The following is a 24,170-nucleotide window of genomic DNA, read 5'->3' on the forward strand; positions in this document are numbered from 1 at the left end:
TAAAAAATAAAAATACGCCGGGCATGGTAGCACACGCCTTCAATCCTAGCACTCGGGAGGCAGAAGCAGACGGATCTCTGTGAGTTCAAGGCCAGCCTGGTCTACATAGTGAGTTCCAGGACAGCTGGGGCTACAGGGAGACCCTGACAGCATTTAAGCCATTAGTAAAGATTTTTTAAAAATCATTAATAATAGTTAATCTAAAAGAAAGAAGAGAGAAAATAGTAAAGGCCAAATGGGAAATTAGAAAACAGACATCAGGGTGGTATTCTTAAGTCGAACTATGTCATGAGTTATATAAATGAAAACAGTGCTGCAACTAAGGACTGACGGGCTGGGGAGATGGTTGACAGTAAAATGTTTGTAGTACATGAGGACCCGAGTTTAGTCGCTAGAATCCATGTTAAAATAAATAGATAAGTAAAAACTGGATGTGGTGGTGACATGTTTGTAATCCCAGCACCAGGGATGGGGAGAAAGACAGATCCCTAGGGCTTGCTGGCCTGCAAGCCTAGCTAGTGAGTTCCAGGCCTGGGAGATACCCTGTCTCAAAAAGCAAAGTAGACAATGCCTGAGGAACAATTGAAGTTGACCTCTGACTTCCACATACATGTGCATGTACATGCTCACAGGTCAAATACAAGTACACACACACACACACACACACACACATACACACACACACGCACTCACACACACACACAAGATGTAAATCGAAAGATTAGGTAGAAAGTGATGTCAAGCTGTATATGATATTCAAGACATCCTACAGGCTCCTGGGACCCTTCTCATACAAACCTACAGCAATGGTATCAGCATGCACAAGAACCAAGCAGCCTCAAGCAGACAAAAACCCAGCACAGAACAGTGGAAATGGGCAGTAGGCCCTAATCTTAGCTGAAGAACTATTGGCAGCTGGGTTACTGCTGGGTAAGGAAGAGCTGATAAGACCTCAGTGGATGAATTTTCACTGAGGGACATCTGGGGACACTAACTTGACACAATAGGCCTTAACACAAATGAAAGAATGCATTAATTCCAGTTGGGGGGCACTATGGGAGGGTGCCAGTGGTGAATGAGTACAAAGATGATTAAGATATTCTATATAAAATACAAAAAATTCAATTAAAAATTTACAGAAACAGGGGATCCAACAGCCTTTTCTGACCTCCACGGGCATTGCACAACACAGGTGTACTTACCTACATGCAGGCAATACACGCATATGCATAAAATAAAAATAATAAAATTTAAAAAATGTGAAATATACAAAAATTTACAGCATTCTAACTATCCCTGATTAAATACAAGGGGATATATAATGTATCATCTCATTTATATGACATCATAGCAAAGCAAAGATGTAATGAAAGAAAACAGGTGAGCGGTTGCTCAGGCCTGAGAGAGGCCAGTGATCACAGGGGGCATATGAGGAAACCTGGAGTAAAGGAACCAGTCTCCACCTTCACTGTAAAACTGTATGCATTTGCTAAAAGTCAGAAAGTATTAAATTTAAATCTGGTGAACTTTTTTGTATGGAAATTAAACAACAATGAAGATAACAGGTGGGATGTAAAGGGAGAAAGGAAGGAGAGAGGCAGGGGGTAGACGAGACAGAGAGAGAAAGGAAGAAGGAAACAAAAAGGAACAGAGTTGTCTTGGTGACACATTGTTGTAATCCTAGCATCTAGGAGGCTGAGCGGGGATTGTTAGCTTGAGACCATACTGGGCCGCACGGCAAGAGCTTACCTAAAAAAGGGGGAAGGAAAGGTAGGGGTAAAACCAAGAGCTTCTCTTTTCCAAATGGTGATCACTTCAGGAAAAACGGTTTGCACTAGCCCTTTGTTCATCCTGTAAAACATTTCAGACTTGATTCTCTACAATCTGATGGTTTTACTAAACAAAGATAACTTCATCCCAAAGAGAAACCTTGGCATCTGCTGATAATATTGGAACTTTCACCTAATTAACAGAGGAATGCCTCTAGCAAGGGGAACCACCAGCCTCTCTTGACTGCCCAGGACGTTGACCTCTCTTTTTACAGGTCTTACGCCACTTCTACCACATTTTCCCTTTTCAAATGCTGGAAGCCCCACTCAACCCTCTAAACTCCTTTTAATCTTGAGAATCTCACTTCCTCCTTCAAAAAGGGAACCAATTTCTACATCTCCCATCTTCTGCTGCAGGGAAAACAGAAGATGCATAGGACACCAAGGAGTCTTTGCACAAAAGATGGGAGAGAACTCGAACAAATCCATTTCCTACGCACAACAACTAGACACCAAGACTCTGGGGGAAAGTTTAGAATAATCAGATGGCAAAGTGCAACTAAGAGACAAAATAGGGCTGAGGGCAACTGCAGTTTGAAAAAAAGATGATATTTTCAGAGCAATATAGAAACAGCTCCACAAGTACTCACACCCTATGCTAACAGGCTTGACTCATTAAGGACCATAGAGAAAGCACACCCGTTCTCAGATTCTGAGACATATTATTTGAGTCTCTAATTATATATAAATGGTTGTTACAATATCTTAGAAAACTACCTTATTAAACCTTAACTAATTTTTACTAGTAACAATATTCTTCAGATCATCATGATATTAAGTAGATGTGGGTGTAGAAGTAGATATAGTAAATCTTTATGATTATGAAAGGACACTGTAGAAAGGCAAGCAATCTTCAGAGAGCTCATCTCAGGTTCCCCACACTGGAGAGTGATGGAAAGGCAGGGCTGAGGATCTCCAGATGCCTTTGTGACTGTTGCTTCTCCAGGTGCTTCCTATCCTGACTACACATTCCCGGTGGAGAGGATGGATGACGCTGTGGCTCCAGGCAGAGAGTATACTTACGAGTGGGTCATTAGCGAAGACAGTGGACCCACACCTGATGACCCTCCATGTCTCACCCACATCTACTACTCCTATGAAAACCTGACCCAGGACTTCAACTCGGGGCTGATTGGACCTCTGCTTATCTGTAAGAGAGGTAAAAGCAGTAACACAAGATTCACCTGCAGCAAAGATGCTGGGTGGTTGAGAGTGCTCTAATGAGGTGAGGCTTTGGAGAACCTTGATACTTTCTTGTCTGTCAGGCAGGAGGAGGGTGGAGAACAGGTCACTGGTAAGAGAAAACACTACCTGATATTTGAGGTTTCCCAACTCTTCTAAATCTTCCTTCATCCCAGTCATGGGAATATCTTCCAAGTAAACGCCTGTTTGAAAGTCTATTCTGATGTCAGGCCTGCGTGTTTATATGACTTGTAACAGTACCTCAAAGCCAAGGTCTATTTACTTAAAAGTGTATAGCAGGGGATGGAGAGATGGCTCAGCAGTTAAGAGCATGTGCTGTTCTTACAGAGGACCTGGGTTCAAATCCCAGCATCCACATGGCAGCTAACAACGGTCTGTAACTCCAGTTCTAAGGAATCCAATGCCCTCTTCTGCCTTCTGTGGGCACTGAAGAACACACATGCAGGCATAATACTCATACACATAAAATAAAAATAAATGAGTCAAAAACAAATTGTTTAAATGTATAGCACCCTACTCTATTGAGAGAACTCCTGGAAAGGATGTTGGTTAATGCATCTGACAACGCTGAGGTTGGCTTGGTGCTTTGGTTTATAAGCACAATTCCAGCCTTCTTTTTCTGTTGTTGTTTTTTATTTGTTTGTTTGGTTAGTTGGATTTTTTAGAAAGAGTTTCGCTCTTTAGCTGGCCTCAAACCCCTAGTAATGCTTCTGCCTCAGCCTCACAAGTGCTGGAATTAGAAGTATGAGCTACCATTCCAAACTCAGCTTGCTTTCTTTTCTTTTGGGTGATAAGTTTCTAATGTAGTCAACCAACTTTCTAAGGAATTTCATTAGCTATGTTTCTTAGAAATAGGCTTAGCTTTACCTCTTACTCTAAGATAATTCAACCCATTGTTCATTAAAAAAATCAAAGAATCACAACAAACAGTGCCACGGGAATAATGTTATAGGCTGTCTGTACTCTGTACACATACACAAATCATACCTGCATATATTCCCAGTTTGTTTATTCATCATACAAATATATTTTATCAGTACCTGGCATGTAAAACAGCATGATCACACTGAAAAAAAATGTTAAACCTATAAGAGGCGTTTTCATTTTATCATGACTTTTCCTCATATCAGAATGGATTTACGCTGATACTCAGAACTAATTCTCTAGTTGAGTATCCCATATGTGTACAAATGAGAAAGTTGAGTTAAACATGAGGTGATGTGCTATACCACCTGAGGTGCATATGTGTTGGTCTAGGAAGACTGGAGAAAATGGATGTTTTGTTGTTGATATTGTTGTTTGACTTTTTTGAGGCAGATCTTACTGTGAGAATAATAAACTAGCCTTGAACTTATTATGTAACCAAGGCTAGACTCAAACTCATGATCCTCCTGCCTCAACCACCTGAGTTCTGGGACTACAGGCATCTATCATGAAATCTGGCTGGAAATGAATGCTTTTACTGAGTCTAGATTGTCATCAAACGCTTGCTTTCTGTGTCAGGCAAATTTTACCTTTAAAACTCTGTTCCCTAAGTCTACAAGGTGCCAAAAAATAATATGGCACCACAAATTTAATAACCTCCATCTATTATTGCTTGAGAAAGGTGATACTCTTACAAAGAAGAACTCTCTCAAGTTTATATCAGTGACTGGTTTCTTGCCCTAAGCTCTGCTATCTTAGAAAGCTAATGAGAGTCTGAAATGTTATTGAAAGCATTTTCCCTCCTCAGGTACCCTAAGTGACGATGGGACACAGAAGATGTTTGACAGGCAACATGTGCTAATGTTTGCTGTATTTGATGAAAGCAAGAGCTGGAGCCAGTCCTCATCCCTGATGTACACAGTCAATGGCTTTGTGAATAGGACAATGCCAGGTAGCACAGGAGTCCCACACCATTCAACAGTGATAGGATCACTAGGAGCCTTGGTTCCACTGTTTCTTTAAGACATTAGGGAAGTTTTCCATGCTCTCTGTTTTCCCACGTTTAGTGAGAAAGTAACAAGCTAGTGCTATGATTCAATGCTTCTCAAGATTTTAGCATCATTTTTTTAAAGCCAGGAAGTACAAAGATACATTAGAAATGAATTAAGAGCCTTGTTTGCTTCAGGCTCTAAGATATACTGTTCTGAGCCTCTTAACTTCTTCTGAAGTTCAAGGTCACTCTAGTGGGAATACTCATCAGAAAGAATGAAATAAAGATATTTGAAGTAAAGCTGAATAGGAGAAATTGCTACTGTGCAGATGTACAATTTGCATTTCAAAAGTCTATGGATGAGCAATCTTCATGTAGAAGGCTTTCTCTTCCAATCTGCAGATAGACTTTTACAAGAAAGTAAAATCATAGCAACTCTAAGGTGGGAAAAAAAAAACCTAATTTCTATGACAGTAGTCAGTTTTCTGTTGCCTTAACAAAATACTCAAAGCTGAATACTTTGAAAAGAGTTTTTTTTTTAAAGTCAGGTTTAGAAATAGGACAGCCAAGATTGAGCAGCTTTATCAGCTCAGCCTCTGGTGAGGGACCCCTTGTCTATGTCACAATACGGCAGAAAAGGAGAAAGGAAAGTAGCTGCATGCCGGAGAGGCCAAGAACATGAATGGCCTTGATGTATAATGACTCACTATTGTGAGAACTAACCAAGGTCCCATGAGGACTCCATCAGTGCCGACAGCAACGCCTCCAGATCTAACAACCTGAGTTCAGTCCCTGAGGCCCACAGGAGAGAAGGTCAGGTTGTCCTCTGACCTCTATATCTGGCATTCACCCCCCCCACACACACACATATGCACATTAACACAAAATAAATAAATGTAAAAGAATTTAGTAATAATAAATGTCTGAAGAGTCATTCTCTGTGTATGAATACCACTAATGGATTCACTTACAGAGAAACAAACATTGTCAAGAGTTGAAGTCTGTTTTGGTTTTGGTTTTGGTTTTGGGGGAGGTTTTGAGGGGGTTGTTTTTGTTTTGGGGGTGTTGTTTTTTGGTTTTTGGTTTTTTCTTTTTCTTTTTCTTTTTTTTTGGAGACAGGGTCTCCCTATAGCCTCAGCTGGCCTGGAACTCACTATGTAGACCAGGCTGGCCTTGAATTCATAGAGATCACCTGCCTCTGCCTCCTGAGTGCTGGGATTAAAGGTGTGTATCACCATGCCAGGAACAAAGGTCTGATATTTCTTTAAATTTTTATTGTTTCATTTGACTCCAATTTCTGCCTGAATTATTAAAAATACATTCATGCTACTATGGGCATTGATTCTGAGTTCCAAAATCAGGATCTTGCAAAGCTGAGCCTTAATAAAACTAATCTCTCCCTTGGGAGATCTGAATTCAAAATTCATTCACTTTGCCACCTCTGTGTTCCCATTAACAATTAGTAGTCTCAATATGCTTAGTTCCAAAAATGGAGTAACCAACTATCCTATTATCTGTACCCTGACAGGGTAAGTAATCTAATGCATGTGATACATGAAAGCAAAATAAGTGGACAACATACACAAAACATAAATATAGCTTGATCAGGGCAGAGAAATTATCAGTTTGTAGTTGAAAAAATAATAATTTGGGACAAAAGAGCCAGGAAAGGGGAAGAAACATTATTAATAGACAAAAAATACTTGCCCTTGTAAACCTCCCAGTCCTGTGAAATAGTAACTGAATAAATACGTATCATCTTATTTACTGTAGATGTGCTGGATTCCACTTGAGCTTTTCTTTTGAAGTGGATGAGTGTTCCCACTGAAACACACCTGCTAGCTACCCTGCAGCTTCTTGATGCAATGCCCTCTTACAAAGGACTAATGCCTCTATGAGCAAGAAACCAATTCCCAGAGCATTCTCTGGTATCTGGTGATAACTATAAATCTGAAATTTGACATATAAGCCAAGATTAAAATCTCCCAAAGAGTAATTGAGCATTTTTCCACTCACTATGAGAGCAAAGAAACAGCAAGATTAGACTTTTTTTCCATCAGTTTTTGTTAACTCTGTCCATGAAAAGCTGTCAGTGGACAACAAAATGAGGACACGTCCACTACCTTTTAAGGAGAACCAATAACCCACAGAGTAATCCATTGCCTTCTTACTGAAGTAATCAAAAAGGAGGATTAAGAAGCAATAGGAAATCCCTCAAAGCATCTTCGTGCTTTGTTCCACATTGACAGAACATGAATCCTCATCTAGGTGAGAGGATTAGGTCCTTTGATTTACCCTACTGGAGGTTCTGATTACTTCTTCCAACTGAAGCCAGACTGATAGGAACAACCACTCTATTTTTTTTCCAGAACTTTATCAGTTATTACATTGTGAAGCCCCTCAATCCTAGGTAAATCAGGATAATTTCCACATACTTAGTTCCCAACTTAGTCCCTTAGCGATCTCTGTATTTCCAAGTCAATGTCCCGCATTTCTAAGCTCTGTTCTACTTCTATATTGTTATTTGATTTAATGAGTTGTGACTCCTTTTACCCATCACTGTGGTATCTGCTGTGCAGAACAAAAACTGGAGTACCTGTGTCCCTGAACTTTATACACCACCTGTGGGCAGCAAGTGCTCAGTAGGTATTTGATGGGTGAGATTTTTGATTATAGAATACTAAACCAGTGTTGCCTCTCTTTGTCAGACATCACAGTCTGTGCCCATGACCACATCAGCTGGCATCTGATTGGAATGAGCTCAGGGCCAGAACTGTTCTCCATTCACTTCAGTGGCCAAGTCCTGGAACAGAACCATCACAAGGTTTCAGCCATCACCCTGGTCAGTGCCACGTCCACTACTGCGAACATGACTGTGAGCCCAGAGGGAAAGTGGATCATAGCTTCTCTCACCCCAAAACATTTCCAAGGCAAGAAACTTTTCTGATCATCTTGTGTGGAATGCTGCATCCTTTGTGCTTTCTCCTCTGCCCTTTCAATCAACCCTGCCCAAACATACATGTCCTGGTTCCTAACAAAAGCATTAGATACTCTGCTCTTAGACTCAAAGCCCACTGCTTGCAGGTGAAGGAAGTTGAGGTATTGACAGTGATGCAGCAAAAATTGAAGAGCTCTCTACTTCCACAAAAGAAAGAGGAAGAAAACAAATGCTTGTGCAAATGTAGTCTTTCTTGAGTGTATTTCATAGTTAGCCAAAGGAAAGGGCCTAGAGACTAGACTTAACAAAACAAGCACTCAGAAATTTACAGGAATACCAAGTTACTGAGACCGATGAGGCCAAACATGAGAACATGATTCTGTACAATGAGATGATCACAAAGCCTGCCACAGAAAGGAACTCCGTCAGTGTGTGTTGAGTGGATCATAAATAATATCTGTTTGTTTTGTTGAGACAGGATCTCACCCTGTATCCCAGACTAGCCTGGAACTCACTATGCATCCTGGGCTCACCTAGAACTCATAGTAACCCTCCTGTCTCAGCCTCCCCAGTGCTGGGATTATAGGCCCTAGCTACCACACCAACTAGGGGTGAATTATAAAAACAAAACATCAGTTAAGTGTTATGTGGTGCTACATAAATAAAGTAACTAATTGTTCAGAAGTCACATGTTTTGGTTTTAGACTGTTGTGAGGAACATTCGTATTTATAAAGACTGAAATATAAGCAAATCATATAATCATAGAAAATAATTTGTTACCAAAGTGTGTATAAGTGCTCAAGGAATAAATATTTTATGAGATCATTTTGTTTTCATGCTGGGAAATCAATATTGCATGGAATTACTAAAATATCACTGGAATATAGAGTTGGTAATAGCACTAAAACTGAAATTAAACAAAATTTAATAAGACAAATGCTATTATGAATTATTTAATTTTAATGATTATATTAAATATATACTATTGCTGTCTTCATTTTACAGAAGGACAAATAGCAAGAAAAAAACCTAAAATATAGGGCTTTCTTGTTTGCATTTATTTAACTGCTTGTTTATTTGGGGAGTAGGTGTGTGCATATGTGTATATGTGTAGTGTGCATACTAAGGATCAAACCCAGGCATCTATATGGCAAATATACACTTTATCACTGAATTAAAACCCTAGTCAGAGGGTTTTAAGGATCTTCCTGCCCCAGAAGAAACATAGGGAACCTTTCCAACTTTTTCCTCTAGCTCTTCCTTTTCCTCTGCTTTTTATTTTTACCCAGTTCTGTGACCCACTGAAAGAGTTTCAAACTAAATGGCCAAAAGTTGTTGGAAGCATTGCTTTTGCTATTATTATTTAAGTCTTCCACAAATTGATATTTTAAGAAAAGCATTTTGATAATATTTTTCTCTTAAATTCTATTACCGTCTTTATATCCTAATCCAGCTGGGATGCAGGTTTACATTGACATTAAAAATTGCCCAAAGAAAACCAGGAATACTAAAATACTAACTCGAGAACAGAGGCGGCACATAAAGAGGTGGGAGTATTTCATTGCTGCAGAGGAAGTCATTTGGGACTACGCACCTGTAATACCACTGAATATGGACAAGTGAGTCTCTGGGGGTCGCACCACCATGCAGAGATTTGAAACATGTTTCATAGGGTCCTTAATGTGGGGAGATGACATATGATGTCATGAATGGCCAGCTCACAAGGGACTGGTACTGGTATTGGTTTCCACTAAGCTTTCTTGTCCTAATCAATATTTAATACCCAAAACTCACCATGGTAATATGGTCTAATGATAATAATAAATAATAATATTAATAATAATAATAAATAACAGCAACAACAGCAGCTAGAACTTGTTAATGCTTACTACTGACAACCATTGCTATAGATCTTTACTAAGGACCTCATGTCAACTCTACAAGTTAGGTACTACTCTTCTGCTCTCATAGTTGAGGGAAGGTACCAAGGGAGATTAAGAAAGTTGGAACATCTAGTAGGTCTTCAACATTTCATTCACAATAAGAAAAATGAAAATTAGACTTCACTGGAATATTATTTTGTATCCATTAGACTCACAAGTTCGTATTACCCCATTTGTTTCCAAGGCTGCAGGAAATAAGATGTATCACACATTCTGCTGGCCTAATGTGCTGGTAAGGCCATTCTATGGAATAACCTGACAAAATATGCCAAAATTATTAGAGCATATACTCTTTATACAAGAAAATTTTCTCTGGGAATTTAGTGTATAGAATATTCTTGTTTACAGGTAAATGTCTGTATGAGCAGATGCTTACTACTGCACCGTTACTAGTAGTAAAAGATTAGAAACAACTCAAAACATCCATCACTAGGAAGCTAGCTACAGCACATCCATGCAGTGGAATGCTATGAATCCAAAACCAAGGTACAGACATTCCCTACCGGAGTAGCTGCTTCTAATCAGTTACCTGTGACTTAATCAGTGGTAGAGAAGATGACAAGCTTGCTAGTTTTCAGCTAGATAAAAGACACTGGGTCTTTGCACACTGTGTTAAGGATGTTTGGAGTACTAGCCTTTGGGCTAATCTGGAAGCAGAACTTGCATGCACCAGGCTTTCCCCATGATGCTGGGTCTCTACCTCAGGAAGTGCTTTAACCTTCATTTTATTATTTCATTTGACTTTAAGAAAATACAGGTCTATGCACTTGGATAACTTCTCAAACCAAATTGGGAAGCATTATAAGAAAGTTATTTACAGACAATATGAAGAGGAAACCTTCACCAAACGCACAGAGAATCCCAGTATCAAAGAAAATGGGATTCTGGGCCCTATTATCAGAGCCCAAGTCAGGGACACACTCAAGGTAAGTAACAGAATTAAACAGTAAAAGACAGATCCAGCAATTGACAGTTCTTAGTATTTTTAATGTATTTATGTTTTTAAATGCGCACATAGTTTTTAGTTTTATTTGGTATTTCATTCAATTAGAGCCTACTTAATAATACAACGGGTCCAGGGTAGATTATTAAATTAAGAAGGAATAAAACAGAGTCAGTGTCAGAGAAGGAATAAATAGTAATGAGAACAAAGAACATGAAGCCACAAATGAGATAATGAAGTACCTGCCACACAATCCCAAGGCCATCTGAAAATTCTGTTCTAAATTTTATAGCAGACACATAATACCTGAACAAGATTTACACATCCATGAACGTAGCACAGCTTTCCTGAGACAGAGACCTAGGAGGGATCACTTGCCTGGAGTTCACAAATCAGGGTGCTGTGTGATACAACAGACAGCGTCCTTGACAAAACATCTGCAACTGTTACAAGAGCTGACCAACTTTTTAAAATAATGTTTCTATTGTTTGTGTGAACATTTGAACCAGCGCAGTTGAGAGAAAAACACTTCACAGTGTGGTCTGAGAATGTGGCTTTCTAATGGTTGGTCTCAAAAGTTAAGTTTAGGTATGTTTTGGGAGCCTTTGTCAGACAAGGTGACTCAGTGAGTAATGGTATTTGACATAAGGCCCGATGACTTGAGTTTGATCCCCTCTTGGTAGAAGAAAAGAATCAAATTCCACAAATTGTCTTCTGACTTCTACAGGAATTCTGTGACATGTATACACACACACAACACACACACACACACACACACATACACACACACTAAATAAATAAATAAATAAATATAATAAAGTTTAAAAAGGACCTTGAGTTTTCCTCAACTTACTTGAATGTTACATCACTGACACAGACACTGAAAAGCAGAGAGATTACAATCTTTGTCAAGACCCTAGAATGTAGACAATCTGTAAATTAAGGATGATTCAAAGACTTGAGCACCAAGCCAAGTAGAAGACAAGATTAGGTTACCTTTTGAAGCTTAAAGAGTTTAATCAAGACACCCCAGAAAAAAAGCCATTTTGTTCATTTGGAAATAATGAAAGGACAAAGCGTCGTCTGTGATTCTTCCTCTTTCTTCGTTCTTCGGTTTCACTTAGGTGCTTTAGGTTTAAGAATAAAAATAACATACTTGGAATTCAAGATCTGTCCATTTGTGCTCTTCAAGAAGATGATGTCAGTGACAACGATCTTAGGAAATTTGGCAAGGGGAGAAGAGGGTTGCGATCTAGAGATGAAAAGGAGCAGATGTGGTCCAAACTGAAAGAAGGGAAGGGATGTGGGCACCAGTGAGGAAAGGGTGATACACAGGGAGGAAAATGCAGTTTCTCCCAGCCCATCCCCTAAGGACAGACCTCTATTTTCCATCCTTGTGTATGCGTGAAACCCTCCCAAAGGCTCCTTCCTGCCTGGTAATGGGGGAAGTTGCTGCCTGAATAAACAGAACTGACTTTTCCCCCCACGTGCATACACACTGTAGGTGTACATATGCATGTATGCAAAGCATACATACATGCACACACACATGAGGTAAATGTGCAAAACTACCATCCTTTATTAGTTAAATATTGAAACAATAAATCTGATTTAACTTTGTAGATCGTATTCAAAAATATGGCCAGCCGACCCTATAGCATTTACCCTCACGGAGTGACCTTCTCTCCTTACGAAGATGGAGTTAACTCTTCTTCCACCTCAGGTGGGAATCCTTCACCTCTATGGCAAGAAACTCATGACCTCAGAGAGGCTTCCATATGCTCCTACTGTCCTCTTTACCTCATGGTATAATAGTGCAATAGATAGTTCTCACCCAGGAATATCCTGAAAAGTCACAGGCAAAACCTTCTCACTTTAGTGGTTACCTTTATTAGTGAACCACTACATGCTATCTGTAGTCAAGCATATTTAATGTAAAAAGATGTAGAAAATAAGTCACTATGGAGTGGCCAACCCCAATGGACACATTTAAAATGTAACCCTTACACCCAAGGCTCAGGGAACATTGGAGAAAATGGGGCAGAAAAATTGTGAGAGCCAGAGGACCAGGGCACCTGCTGTTAGTGTCTTCCAGACATAACAGGGAAGCCGCACCCATGAGAGCTCCACAATATGGTTAAACAGGACCTACGTAATGACAAGACTAACTGACATGCCAACGTGGATGGGGAATATTCCACAAGGCCGTACTTCTAGATGAAGAGCTACCAACAGTCAACAGATGTTGAGGGAGGGAGACTCGGTTTTCTCCAGGGACAAACTCCCAGATGGGTTATCCAATCCCAAGTGGTCAGCCCTCAACCTATATACATAAGAACAACACCAAATGTGTGTGTGTGTGTGTGTGTGTGTGTGTGTGTATGTGTGTAACAATGGTTAAAGAAGAGATCAGGAATTTGAGAGAGAGCGGGATTGGGGAATGTGGGAGGAATTAGACGGGGAAGAGGAAGGGGTAGAAATGGTATGCACTCAGATATGAAATTTTCAAAAAAAATTAAAGAAAAAGGAATGCTTCTTTCCTCATCATAATTACTCCTAGTGTGAGCTAAGGTAGCTATTTATTCTCATGAAGTATTATTCCAAATGAAAACAATCTAGTATATTTTCTTTCAGGCAGTCACACCATGATTAGACCAGTTCAACCAGGGGAAACCTACACTTATAAGTGGAATATCCTCGAATTTGATGAGCCCACAGAAAATGACGCCCAGTGCTTAGCAAGACCATACTACAGTGATGTGGACATTACCAGAGACCTTGCCTCTGGGTTGATAGGACTGCTTCTGATTTGTAAGAGCAGATCCCTGGACCAGAGAGGCATACAGGTATTCTATTTTTAAAGTAACTTTAAGAAACACTTTGGAAAGACTGGAGAAATGGCTCAGTGGTTAAGAGCACTGGATGCTCTTGCAGAGGACCTGGGTTTGGTTCTCGGCATTCACACGGTGGCTAACAACAGTTGCTAACTCCAGTTCCAAGGGATCTAATGCCCTCTTCTGGCCTCCGTGGCCATTGCACAGATGGGTGCACTTACAAACCTGTAGGCAAAACACTTACACACATAAAATAAAAATAATTAAAAAATTATAAAAAGGAACTCTGGGGATTTCTTCTAGCTGGAACAGATGAGATGCTGAATAACAGGGCTTTTCCTTCTAGATAATTCTAACTATCAGATAATCATCTTTCAGCACCGGTGTGGTAACATTTATTGTTTCTGTTAAACATTGTTGTTTTGTCTGTTTTCACCTGGACTCTCACTACAGAAACCAAGTTCAGTGTGATGCTGCACTTTGTTTTAGATTCAAGTTCCAGGTATTAACCGTGTGATGAAGAAGCCGTTCAGCTGCTTTTAATGTCTTCCTTTGGTCAAATGGGTAATAATATCCATTCTGAATTTTTTTACAAGATGGCTTAGGGGCTCAGTGTTAACTTGATACCAATCTTTGTTGTTTTCAGAGGCATGCAATAGTGAGAAGGAGGAGAGAACATCTGAATACAAGCACATTTGGAGGCAGCTTCTAGTGAAATGGAAGCAGTCAGTGCCTTTCTTTGGTGAGACTAAATGAGACCAAAGAACGGGAACGAAGACACCAGTTTTCTGAGTTTACCATTTTCCTTTTTGAGATAGAGTTTCTCATGTAGCCTAGCCAAACTCATTATGATCCTGAACATCTTTTTTATTTTTTAATATTTTGTTATTTTTATTTCGTGTATATGAATGTTTTGCCAGCATATATGTAAGTGTACCACATGTGTGAAATGCCCTGCAGAGACCAGAAGAGGGCATCAGATCCCTGGAATTGGAGTTATGGATGGTTGTTAGCCACCATATGGGTGGCTCTCGCCACAGAAAACTCCGGTCCCCTGGAAGAAAAGCAAATGTTCTTAACAGCTGAGCCATCTCTCTAGCCTCATGACCTTGAACTTCTGATCCTCCTGCCTCTACCTCCAGAGTGCTCAGATTAGAGACCTGGGCCACAATACCCAGTTTTTGCAGTGCTGGGGATTGAGCCCAGAGCTTTATGCATGCTAGCCAAGCACTCTACCAATGGAACAGTGACCATATCGCCATCCTGAGTTTATCTTGGTTGAAGATGAGAAGTTTCATATTATTCCCTTGAAATTCCCATTAGGATAAGTAATAATCAAAGAGGTCTTATCCAAACACAAAATTCTGACTTATTGAAGTAGTATAGGAAATAGGGAAGGTGGACTGGCCAGCTTCCCTCCTGCAAGTTTCTGCTTATCCTTGGCAACTATTTGGAACACACTTGGTCACTGATTTTGAAAGATGCTCAGTTACAGAGATAAACTGACTTCCAGGTGTTGTGTCCAAATGGATATTTTTCCCTTGGGGTATTTTAGTCTGAATTCTCTGCTCTGTTGTGTTTACTTGGGCATATTGGCTTTATGTCTGGTGAGCGCTAGGTATATAATGGGCTTTCATAGGTGCCTGACCTGTGACTTCTCTGACCTCAGGGACAATGGGGAAACAGGTAACCAGCTGGAGCTTTAATCACTGAATGCAGCCCTTTCACCCTCCAGAGGGCAGCAGACATTGAGCAGCAGGCTGTGTTTGCAGTCTTTGATGAGAACAAGAGCTGGTACATTGAGGACAACATCAACAAATTTTGTGAAAATCCTGATGAGGTGAAACGTGACGACCCCAAGTTTTATCAATCAAACATCATGAGCAGTAAGCCAGAGTACCATTTTTATCCATCTTTTTCACTCTTGGGATTGAAGTGTGTCTACACCTAAAGGCAAAAATATAATGAGAATACATACTCTACTGAGCAGCTCTCTCAGATCACTTCTGATACAAGGACATGGTGATGAATTCCCTGGGTGACAATATTGCAACCAACGCATGTTGTCTTTTAAGAAAAGGATCAAAGCCTGGTGATTCAAAGAATCACCTTGCTCTCCTGTTCCCAAGGGGGCAGGGGGTATGGGTACGCATTCTCTGGGCAGTAAGGAAGACTGGGAGGGTGGGAGGCTGGGAGGGAAGGCAATGCAGGCTTAGATCAGTGGTACCTTAGGATTTCAGAACGGTGAAGGACAAATACTTTTTAGGTGAAGCCAGGACAGAAACAATATTTTTTATAAAGCTGCATTGTCAAATAAAGTAAAGCAAAATAAATCTGGAGACCCTATAGTCTTGGAAGGGCAATGAATAAGGAGGTTTGAAGTGAGTTACAAAAAGTTCAGAGCAAAGGGATTCTCTGAGCCACAGTTCAGCACTTGCCACAGTTCCAAAGTTCATTGTCATGAGAAGTCTGAGAGGGCTCTCACTGAAGCATCCTCAAGCAAACTTTTCCCCAACAACCAGCATCCCTTCCTCTGGTCCTCAAAGCCTCCCCAATCACCTTTTCTAAGAAATAATCACGTCTATGCAGATGGGTTCCCCAGAGTCTGTTCTTGTAACTTTGGAACTGATAGGTGTCACCTCCAGCTTTCTTCACACAATTTTATTTTAGCGATAAATCTGAGCTAGTTCTAGACCAGTGCTGCTAAGCAGAAGTTACATATGAATCACATATATAATTTAAATTTTTTCTGGTAGCCACATTAAAAAGTAAAGAGAAATTATTTTTGATAATGTTTTACTCAGTTCAGTATATTCTAGATATTATGATTTCAAAATGTAACAGAAAATTAATGAAGTTTGCTTTTTCAGTGACATCTGTTCTTACTCGTGGCTGCTGTGTCAGGAAAATGAATTTCTTATATTTAGGTTTTCATCCAGATAGAATTATTCTGGATGATATTCTAAATTGATTTTCAGGATATCTTTACAGGCAGAGCATAGAATACAAAATATCTAATATACCCCTGACTAATGAATGAATAAGTCATTGTGAATGAAAGGCTTTGTTCTGATACCTTATCCTGATATTTCTCCCTTGGCTAACTTTGAAGAATAAGCTGTTACTTGGGAAGTTGAATTTGTCTTCTTCACATGTTAGACCTGATAAAACATCCTGGAAAATCACTGATTTGACGCAATCAAGTGAACACTGGGACATTTGTCTTGGGTATAATTAGACATATGCCTTGTGTTGCACAGGCTTGGCATTTTGACAGATTTCACTCTTTCAGCTATCAATGGCTACGTGCCTGAGAGTATAGCCACTTTAGGATTCTGTTTTGATGACACTGTCCAGTGGCACTTCTGCACAGTGGGAACCCATGATGATATTTTGACCATCCACTTCACTGGACACTCATTCATCTATGGAAAGAGACATGAGGACACTCTGACTCTGTTCCCCATGCATGGCGAGTCTGTGACTGTTACAATGGATAACATTGGTGAGTAAGAGCATGGATACTTGGGGAGGAAGCCAACCAAGTCTCAGAAAAGGTCTTCTGTGGTTCTCTAAACAATGGCAGCTCCTGCTATGTCTCCCTGACCCTGTAGCCTTGCCTTTCCCTGCTTCTTATGGTTTCTATTTGGGAAATGAATGACTTAAATAGAGCCAGTCCTTTCATGCTGGTTTCACGTGCACATCTTCAGGACAAGTGGGAAGTAAAGATATACCACAGCAGAAAGACAGGTGTAAACTTGAGGAAGTAACACAAAGATTTCAGTCATGAAAGTACGCTTATTTTTATCAGAACCATTTCAAGTTGTGTGTTTGTGTGTGTATGCGCGTGTTTGTTTGTGTACACGTGTGTTCATGTGTGTGCCTGCATTTGTGTGTGTGTGCTCATGTGGAGGCAAGAGGACAACCTCACGAGTCATTCCTCTGGTGCTCTCCGCTTTTTTTTGAGACAGTGTCTCTCATTGGCATGGAACTTGCCAAGTAGGCTAGGATGACTGACCAGTGGACCTCAGGGACCCAGATATCCTCCTTCCCAGTGCAAGTATTATAAGCATGGGGCACCACATATGGCTTTTTAAATGTGGATTCTGGGGGTCAAACTCAGGACCTTGTGCTTGCTGAGCTATCTCTCCATTCCCCCTTTTTAACCTCTTATTAGAGACCATCCCACCCTCATGTAAGCAATCATTAGTTAGGCCTTGGAGACTGTCTCAGAGGCAGTTGGTGTGTTAGACCCAAATTCAAATCCTGATCTGCCACTCAATCTCTTATAACTTTGGATAGGTTAACTCACTAACCCTCATCTGAAAGGCATAACAGCACTTAACAAAATTGTTTTAACCATTATCTGTAATAGTGCCAAGTGCCTGGCACTCAAGTGCTCACTCTGGACTTCCACACAACCTTAGTGCATCAGTAATTCACATTCAGAGTCACTCAAACTGCCCTACCCTGCATAAATTATTTCTGAGAAATGCTTAAATATTTCTTATTTGTGGGAGGAAGACCTCATCATAATTCTCCCAATTCTAACTCTTAAACAACATGTGAAACTAACAAGACAGTAATGTATTCAAAGTCCACTTTACCTTTCATGTCCTTTTCCTAAATATCTGAGTAACTTTTAAACAATCTATAATGAAAGACTGTTTTTCTCCTTAATCACCACTGATCATGATCAGTACTTCTATTCTAAATTCTGCTATACAATAGAAGTACACTGATCATGTGGTTGGATGTCAAAACAGTGTCCAGTTACATCTTAGAGAACCCTAAACGCCTTACTCTTAGTTTCTTTCCTTATGTCATTGTGGCTCAGTAATTAATAGTTCATTAATAGCAATGGTTCAGATATGATACTAGGCTAATTCTAAAATTCACTAGAACTATTTGCCACAACAGATCTTTGTGTTCTTATATCCTTTCCTGGGCTTTCAGCCTTCTCTTCTCTGTGTCTCTTTTGAAGGAACTTGGATGTTAACTACCATGAATTCCAGCCCAAGAAGCAAAAACCTGAGACTGAGATTCAGGGATGTTAAATGCATCCCCAACGATGATGATGAAGATTCATATGAGATTTATGAACCTCTAGCAGCACCTACAGCCATGACTACATGGAAAATGAGCGAGTCTTCAGAAAATGAGCAAGAAGAAGATGATCCTGATTATGATTACCAGTACACATTGGCTTCATCATTAGGAATTAGGTCATTCAGAAATGCATCACTGAATCAGGAGGAAGATGAGTTCAATCTTACTGCCCTCGCCCTGGAGAATAGCTCTAGAGAAGAGTTTATTTCTCCAAGTACAGATATTGTCATTGGCTCAAAATCTTCTTCTCTAAGAAACCTTAGTAAGCTCGTTGATAGTAACCTCAAAGAACCTCAAAAAACCCTTCTTCACTCAGGAAGCACCACCACTAGTACCCTGCTAGAACACCTCACTGGCTTAGACAAGAACTCATCTCTGAACCCTTCAATAGAAGAACATTCAAGTCCATATTCTGAAAATCATATGGAGGATCCACAGTCAGATATCATAGGGATAAGCCTGCTTCCTCCTGGTGCAAAAGGATTGACAAATCATGATCAAGTTAAGCATGCACTATCCGAGGCACAAGAACACCAAGTAGTGAAGCATAGGTTCTCCTGGATGAAAGGACCAGCCCGTAAAACTGGGAAGCATTCAAGACCAAAGAGCACTTCCAGAATGGGGCTCTCGGAGGACAGTCCCAGTGTCCTGTTACTCCTGAAACAAAATAATCCATCCAAGATTTTGAATAGGGAATGGCATTTGGCTAATGAAAAGGGGAGTTATGAAATAACACAAGATAATGGTAAAGACGTGGCTTTTAAGAAACTGCTAGACAGTCCTCAAAATCAAAACATCTCAATGATTCAGGGAGATAGTATCCCTGCTACAAACAAAACAGGAAAGCCAATTGACCTCCCTAATTATTCTGCAGTTAGACACAAAGCTCTTCAAGTTAGACAGGATGAGGAAAATAAACACTTGAAGAAAAGACCATTTTTCATCAGGACACGAAAAAAGAAGAAGGATAAGAAGCATGCTCATCACAGTCCTCTATCTCCAAGGGGCTTTCACCCCCTGAGAAGAGATGCCCACCCCATGTTTTTAGACCGGAAAGTTAATCACACACTGTTACTCCATAAGCCCAATGGAACAGCTCTCGCCACAGACCTGAATCAGACTTTCCCTTCTATGAATATTGACAAGGAAATTTCATTACTTGACCATAAGCAGAGCCCTCCACATAACACTGGGCAGATGCGCTCCCCTATAGGTCTTGATCAGTCAGTGCTCCCAGAGGAACACTCTCCAAAACTTCCTGTTCAAGACTCTAATCAAACACAGTCTACTATAGGCTCCAGTCACAGATCCTCTCCTCCAGAGCCCAGCCAGGTACCTGATTATGACCTACGCTATGAATACCACCTTGTTGACACGGCTCAAGCATCCCCTCCTTGGGAACATGAAGTCTGGGGAACTTCATTTCCAGACCAAAGTCAACCATCTCTCTCTTCAGACCACAGCCAGACAGCCTCCTCCCCAGACCTGGGTCAGATGCCCCTTTCCCCAGACCACAGCCAGACAACTTCCTCCCCAGACCTGGGTCAGATGCCCCTTTCCCCAGACCACAGCCAGACAACTTCCTCCCCAGACCTGGGTCAGATGCCCCTTTCCCCAGACCAGAGCCAGACAACTTCCTCCCCAGACCTGGGTCAGATGCCCCTTTCCCCAGACCATAGTCAAACAACCTCCTCACCAGACTTGGGTCAGATATCCTTTTCCCCAGACCATAGCCAGATGACCCCCTCCCCAGACCTCAGCCTCTTGACCCTCTCTCCAGAAACTGATCAGACAATCCTTTCCCCAGACCTGGATCAGATGCTCCTTTTCCCAGATGACAATGAGATGACCCTCTCCCCAGACCTCAGCCTCTTGGCCCTGTCTCCAGAATTTGATGAGATAATTCTTTCTCCAGACCTCAGCCAGGTGACTCTCTCTCCAGACCTCATCCCAGAAACTCCTCTTCTTAATCACGGGCAAATGTCACCCCCTCCAGAGCCTGGTCAGATACCCTATCCTTCAGACTCTGTTCAATCTTCACCTCTTCCAGAATTAAGTCGTATTTCCCCCTCTCCAGACCTCATTCACATGCCATCTCCTTCACCATCTCCTACACATAATGAAAAGAAATTAAATCCTCTTGTTATAGTAGGCCTCAGTAGAGTTGATGGAGACGACATTGAGATTATTCCAAGGGAGGAAGTGGAAAGCACTGAAGATGACTACGCTGAAGATGATTACGTGGCCTATAATGACCCCTACCAAACTGATACGAGGACAGACATCAGCTCCTCCAGAAATCCTGACAACATTGCAGCATGGTACCTCCGAAGCCACGATGGAAACAGGAAATATTATTATATTGCTGCTGAAGAAATATCCTGGGATTATTCAAAATTTGCACACAGGTTTGGCTAGTTTTCTCTTTTTATATTCTCATTTTTCTACTGCTGTTGTGAAAAACACACCTACAACAGCTCCAGGGAAACAATTTTGAGTAAATTATAAACAGTATAACCTGGTTCTCCTGTTTCAACCTGGCCTGTGATATTTCCTTTGTCAATTTCGATATTAGCTTCTATGCTTTAGATGACACCTGGGGAAAAGATGAGTAATCACTATGGGAAATCTGCGGTGTCTACAGTGAATGCGGTCTCCTATCTCATCTCCTCTCCCCACTTACGTTCTTGGACCCTTTCCTTGTACTAATGCACACCTTTACCTACACAAAGCTACCTGCTGATCAATATGATTTGGTTGAAGTTGCTTTGAATCTGAATTTTAAATGTAGAAATCTCCTTCTGCATTTACTTACTAACAACAGTTTCTAAGGGATCCATCTACTTTTGTACTTTTTTTTCTTTTTGGTTTTTTTTTTTTTTTTTTTTGAGACAGGGTCTCCCTGTAGCCCCAGCTGTCCTGGAACTCACTATGTAGACCAGGCTGGCCTTGAACTCACAGGGATCCACCTGCCTCTGCCTCCTGAGTGCTGGGATTAAGGGTGTGCGCCACCACGCCCGGCCTACTTTTGTATTTTTAAGATCATTTTAAATTCAGTGTTGCTTAAGAGTAGAAAGCTACATTGAACTGGGCTGTATGTTCTGGAAGGAGCAAGTCTTATTAATGGATCACAGATTCTCAGGGATACAGCACAGCAACTGAGTATAATCTGTCTAAACAGGCCATGGCTCTTACAAAAGCTGCTACATGAATATTTTTAAAGTATAACTGCTATAGGCAAGCACAATGTATGGTGTGACTGATAACACCACAGTTCATTCATCTGATGCCTGATGAATTAGAATTCTTGTTTAAAATACTTTCTCCTATGGACTGGAGAGATGGCTCAGTGGTTAAAAGCACTGACTGCTCTTGTAGAGGACCTGGGTTTGGTTCCCAGCACCCACATGGCAGCTGACAACTGTCCATAACTCCAGTTCCAGGGTATCCAATGCCATCTTCTGGCCTCTACAGGCATTGCATGTACAGGTGCACTTAAATGCATGCAAGCAAAATACTCATACACATAAAATAACAATAAATAAATCTTAAATAAATTAAATACTTTCTCCTATTATTTCTTAATTAAGGCTAACACCCATTACTATGTGGGAATAAACTAGTTATGTGAATATTTCCAAGCAAAGCCTTGAGGGGATAGGATTCAGCCTTCAGAAAGAAAGGGAACCAGCTCCTTAAAAATCTTATATCCTACCCAGGCCTAAAACTGGCTTTTATGATCAACAGAGTTGCTTTGTCTGACCAGTGAGTGCTATGAGGCTGTATGGATGAATGAGGCCAGTAGGGAAGAAAGGCTGGAAAGAAGACAGAATAAGTTTCTCTGTTGATAGATTTTTGAAATACAACTAATATCACGGGTTTGAGGGTTGTATTTTAGCTTATGTCTATAACCATAGGAAACCTGAGAGAATTTGGTATACTTTGGCCTCAAACTGAACTCTTGAGATGCATGTGGGATAATTGGCTCTATTTATATTTTAATTAAGCCTTTTGAGACAATTGTAGATTCACATACAATTATGAGAAATACTGCAGAGATTTCTTGTATTCTTTACCAGATTTTATTGCCCTAATGGTAATATCTTGGAAAACTATAATACACTGCAACAAATATATTGACTTCAATGCTCACACACACACACATACACACACACAATTCTTACTGCTCTTGTATAATTGGCCTCCCTCCCACTCTATTCCTCCTTAATTCTGCAGCCACTGGTCTTATAATTCATTTCCATCATTCTGTTATTTCACGATTGTCGCATAAATGGAATCATGCAACATGAAATCCCTTGGCAATTGCATTTTTCAACTCAATGTAATTCTCCAGAAATTCATCCAAATTATTTCATGCGTACAATCAGTTCATTTTATTTCTGAGTAGTAGTCCATAAGATGTGTGGGCTTTTTGCTGCTGTTGTTTATATGTATTGATAGTGCCAAACATGATGTTTTAATATGCATGTAAGTTATGAAATGGTTAAGTCAAACTAATATGTGCATTACTTCACATGTTGATTTTTATTATTAGAATGTTTAAAATATACTCCTGACAATTCTTAAGGCTATAATACACTACTGGTAATCGTAGCTGCTGTGGTATACAGTAGATCTCCTGAACTCATTCTTGTTATCTGAATGGCATTTTGAATCTTTTGACCAACATCTCCGTAGTCCTCCTCCCTCAAAGTTCCTGGAAACCACAATCTGCTATCTGCTTCTATGAGTTCAATGTTTTAAGATCCCTTGTCTAAATGAATTTGTGCTGCATTTGCCTTTCTGTGCCTGGCTCCTTAAAATGACAGAATGTTCTTCTTTTTAAAGACCATGTAGTATTCAATTCTATACATGTACCACATTGTTATTATCTATTCACTATTGGTAGACACTTAGGTTGATTCCTCTTTTGGCTGTTGTAAATAATGCTGTGATAACATAAGGTGCTGCTATTTCCTTGACAGACCAGTTTTACTTCCATCAACTCTGTGTCCAGAAATGAGATTGCTTCATACGCAGTATTTCTGCTTTTAATTTTGGGAGGAACTTCTCTACTATTTTTGTATTAGTAAAGATTTTTAGATTATTTATTTAATGACCACATGATTAGAAGAAGCATTTCATTACAGCTTTAACATATTCAATAACAATTTCCAGAGCAAAGATGCATCTGTTTCATCATTGGCTGTAAATTTTTAGGTTCACAGTTGAATTAATACAGTTATACAACATTGAACTCAGTATAAACCCTATAACACATAAAATTGAATGAGGTTTTCACCTTTAAAAAAGATCTCCATTTCATTTTAAAATGTACTGTTTCATACAGAAAAACTCATTTTTTTCTATTTTATTTTATTTTTTGTTTTATGTGTATGAGTGTATTGCCTGCATGTATGTAAGCACACCTGTGTCATGCAATGCTGTGGAGGTC

At 40.2% G+C, this 24,170-nt stretch overlaps 1 protein-coding gene across 1 annotated transcript in view; it reads left to right on the plus strand.

Moving 5' to 3' along the window:
- F5 (coagulation factor V) overlaps positions 1-24,170 on the plus strand; it is a 77,954-nt gene that overhangs the window by 20,448 nt on the left and 33,336 nt on the right. The window contains exons 4-13 of the mRNA XM_008824901.2: positions 2,776-2,988; positions 4,765-4,908; positions 7,656-7,877; positions 9,340-9,505; positions 10,578-10,755; positions 12,396-12,495; positions 13,407-13,618; positions 15,342-15,492; positions 16,899-17,111; positions 18,591-21,123. Of these exons, the coding sequence (XP_008823123.1) occupies positions 2,776-2,988; positions 4,765-4,908; positions 7,656-7,877; positions 9,340-9,505; positions 10,578-10,755; positions 12,396-12,495; positions 13,407-13,618; positions 15,342-15,492; positions 16,899-17,111; positions 18,591-21,123 (4,132 nt within the window). The remainder of the gene's footprint in view (positions 1-2,775; positions 2,989-4,764; positions 4,909-7,655; positions 7,878-9,339; positions 9,506-10,577; positions 10,756-12,395; positions 12,496-13,406; positions 13,619-15,341; positions 15,493-16,898; positions 17,112-18,590; positions 21,124-24,170) is intronic.

Source organism: Nannospalax galili, unplaced genomic scaffold (genome assembly GCF_000622305.1).
Source record: "Nannospalax galili isolate Female #2095 unplaced genomic scaffold, S.galili_v1.0 scaffold1189, whole genome shotgun sequence".
Lineage (NCBI taxonomy): Eukaryota > Metazoa > Chordata > Mammalia > Rodentia > Spalacidae > Nannospalax > Nannospalax galili.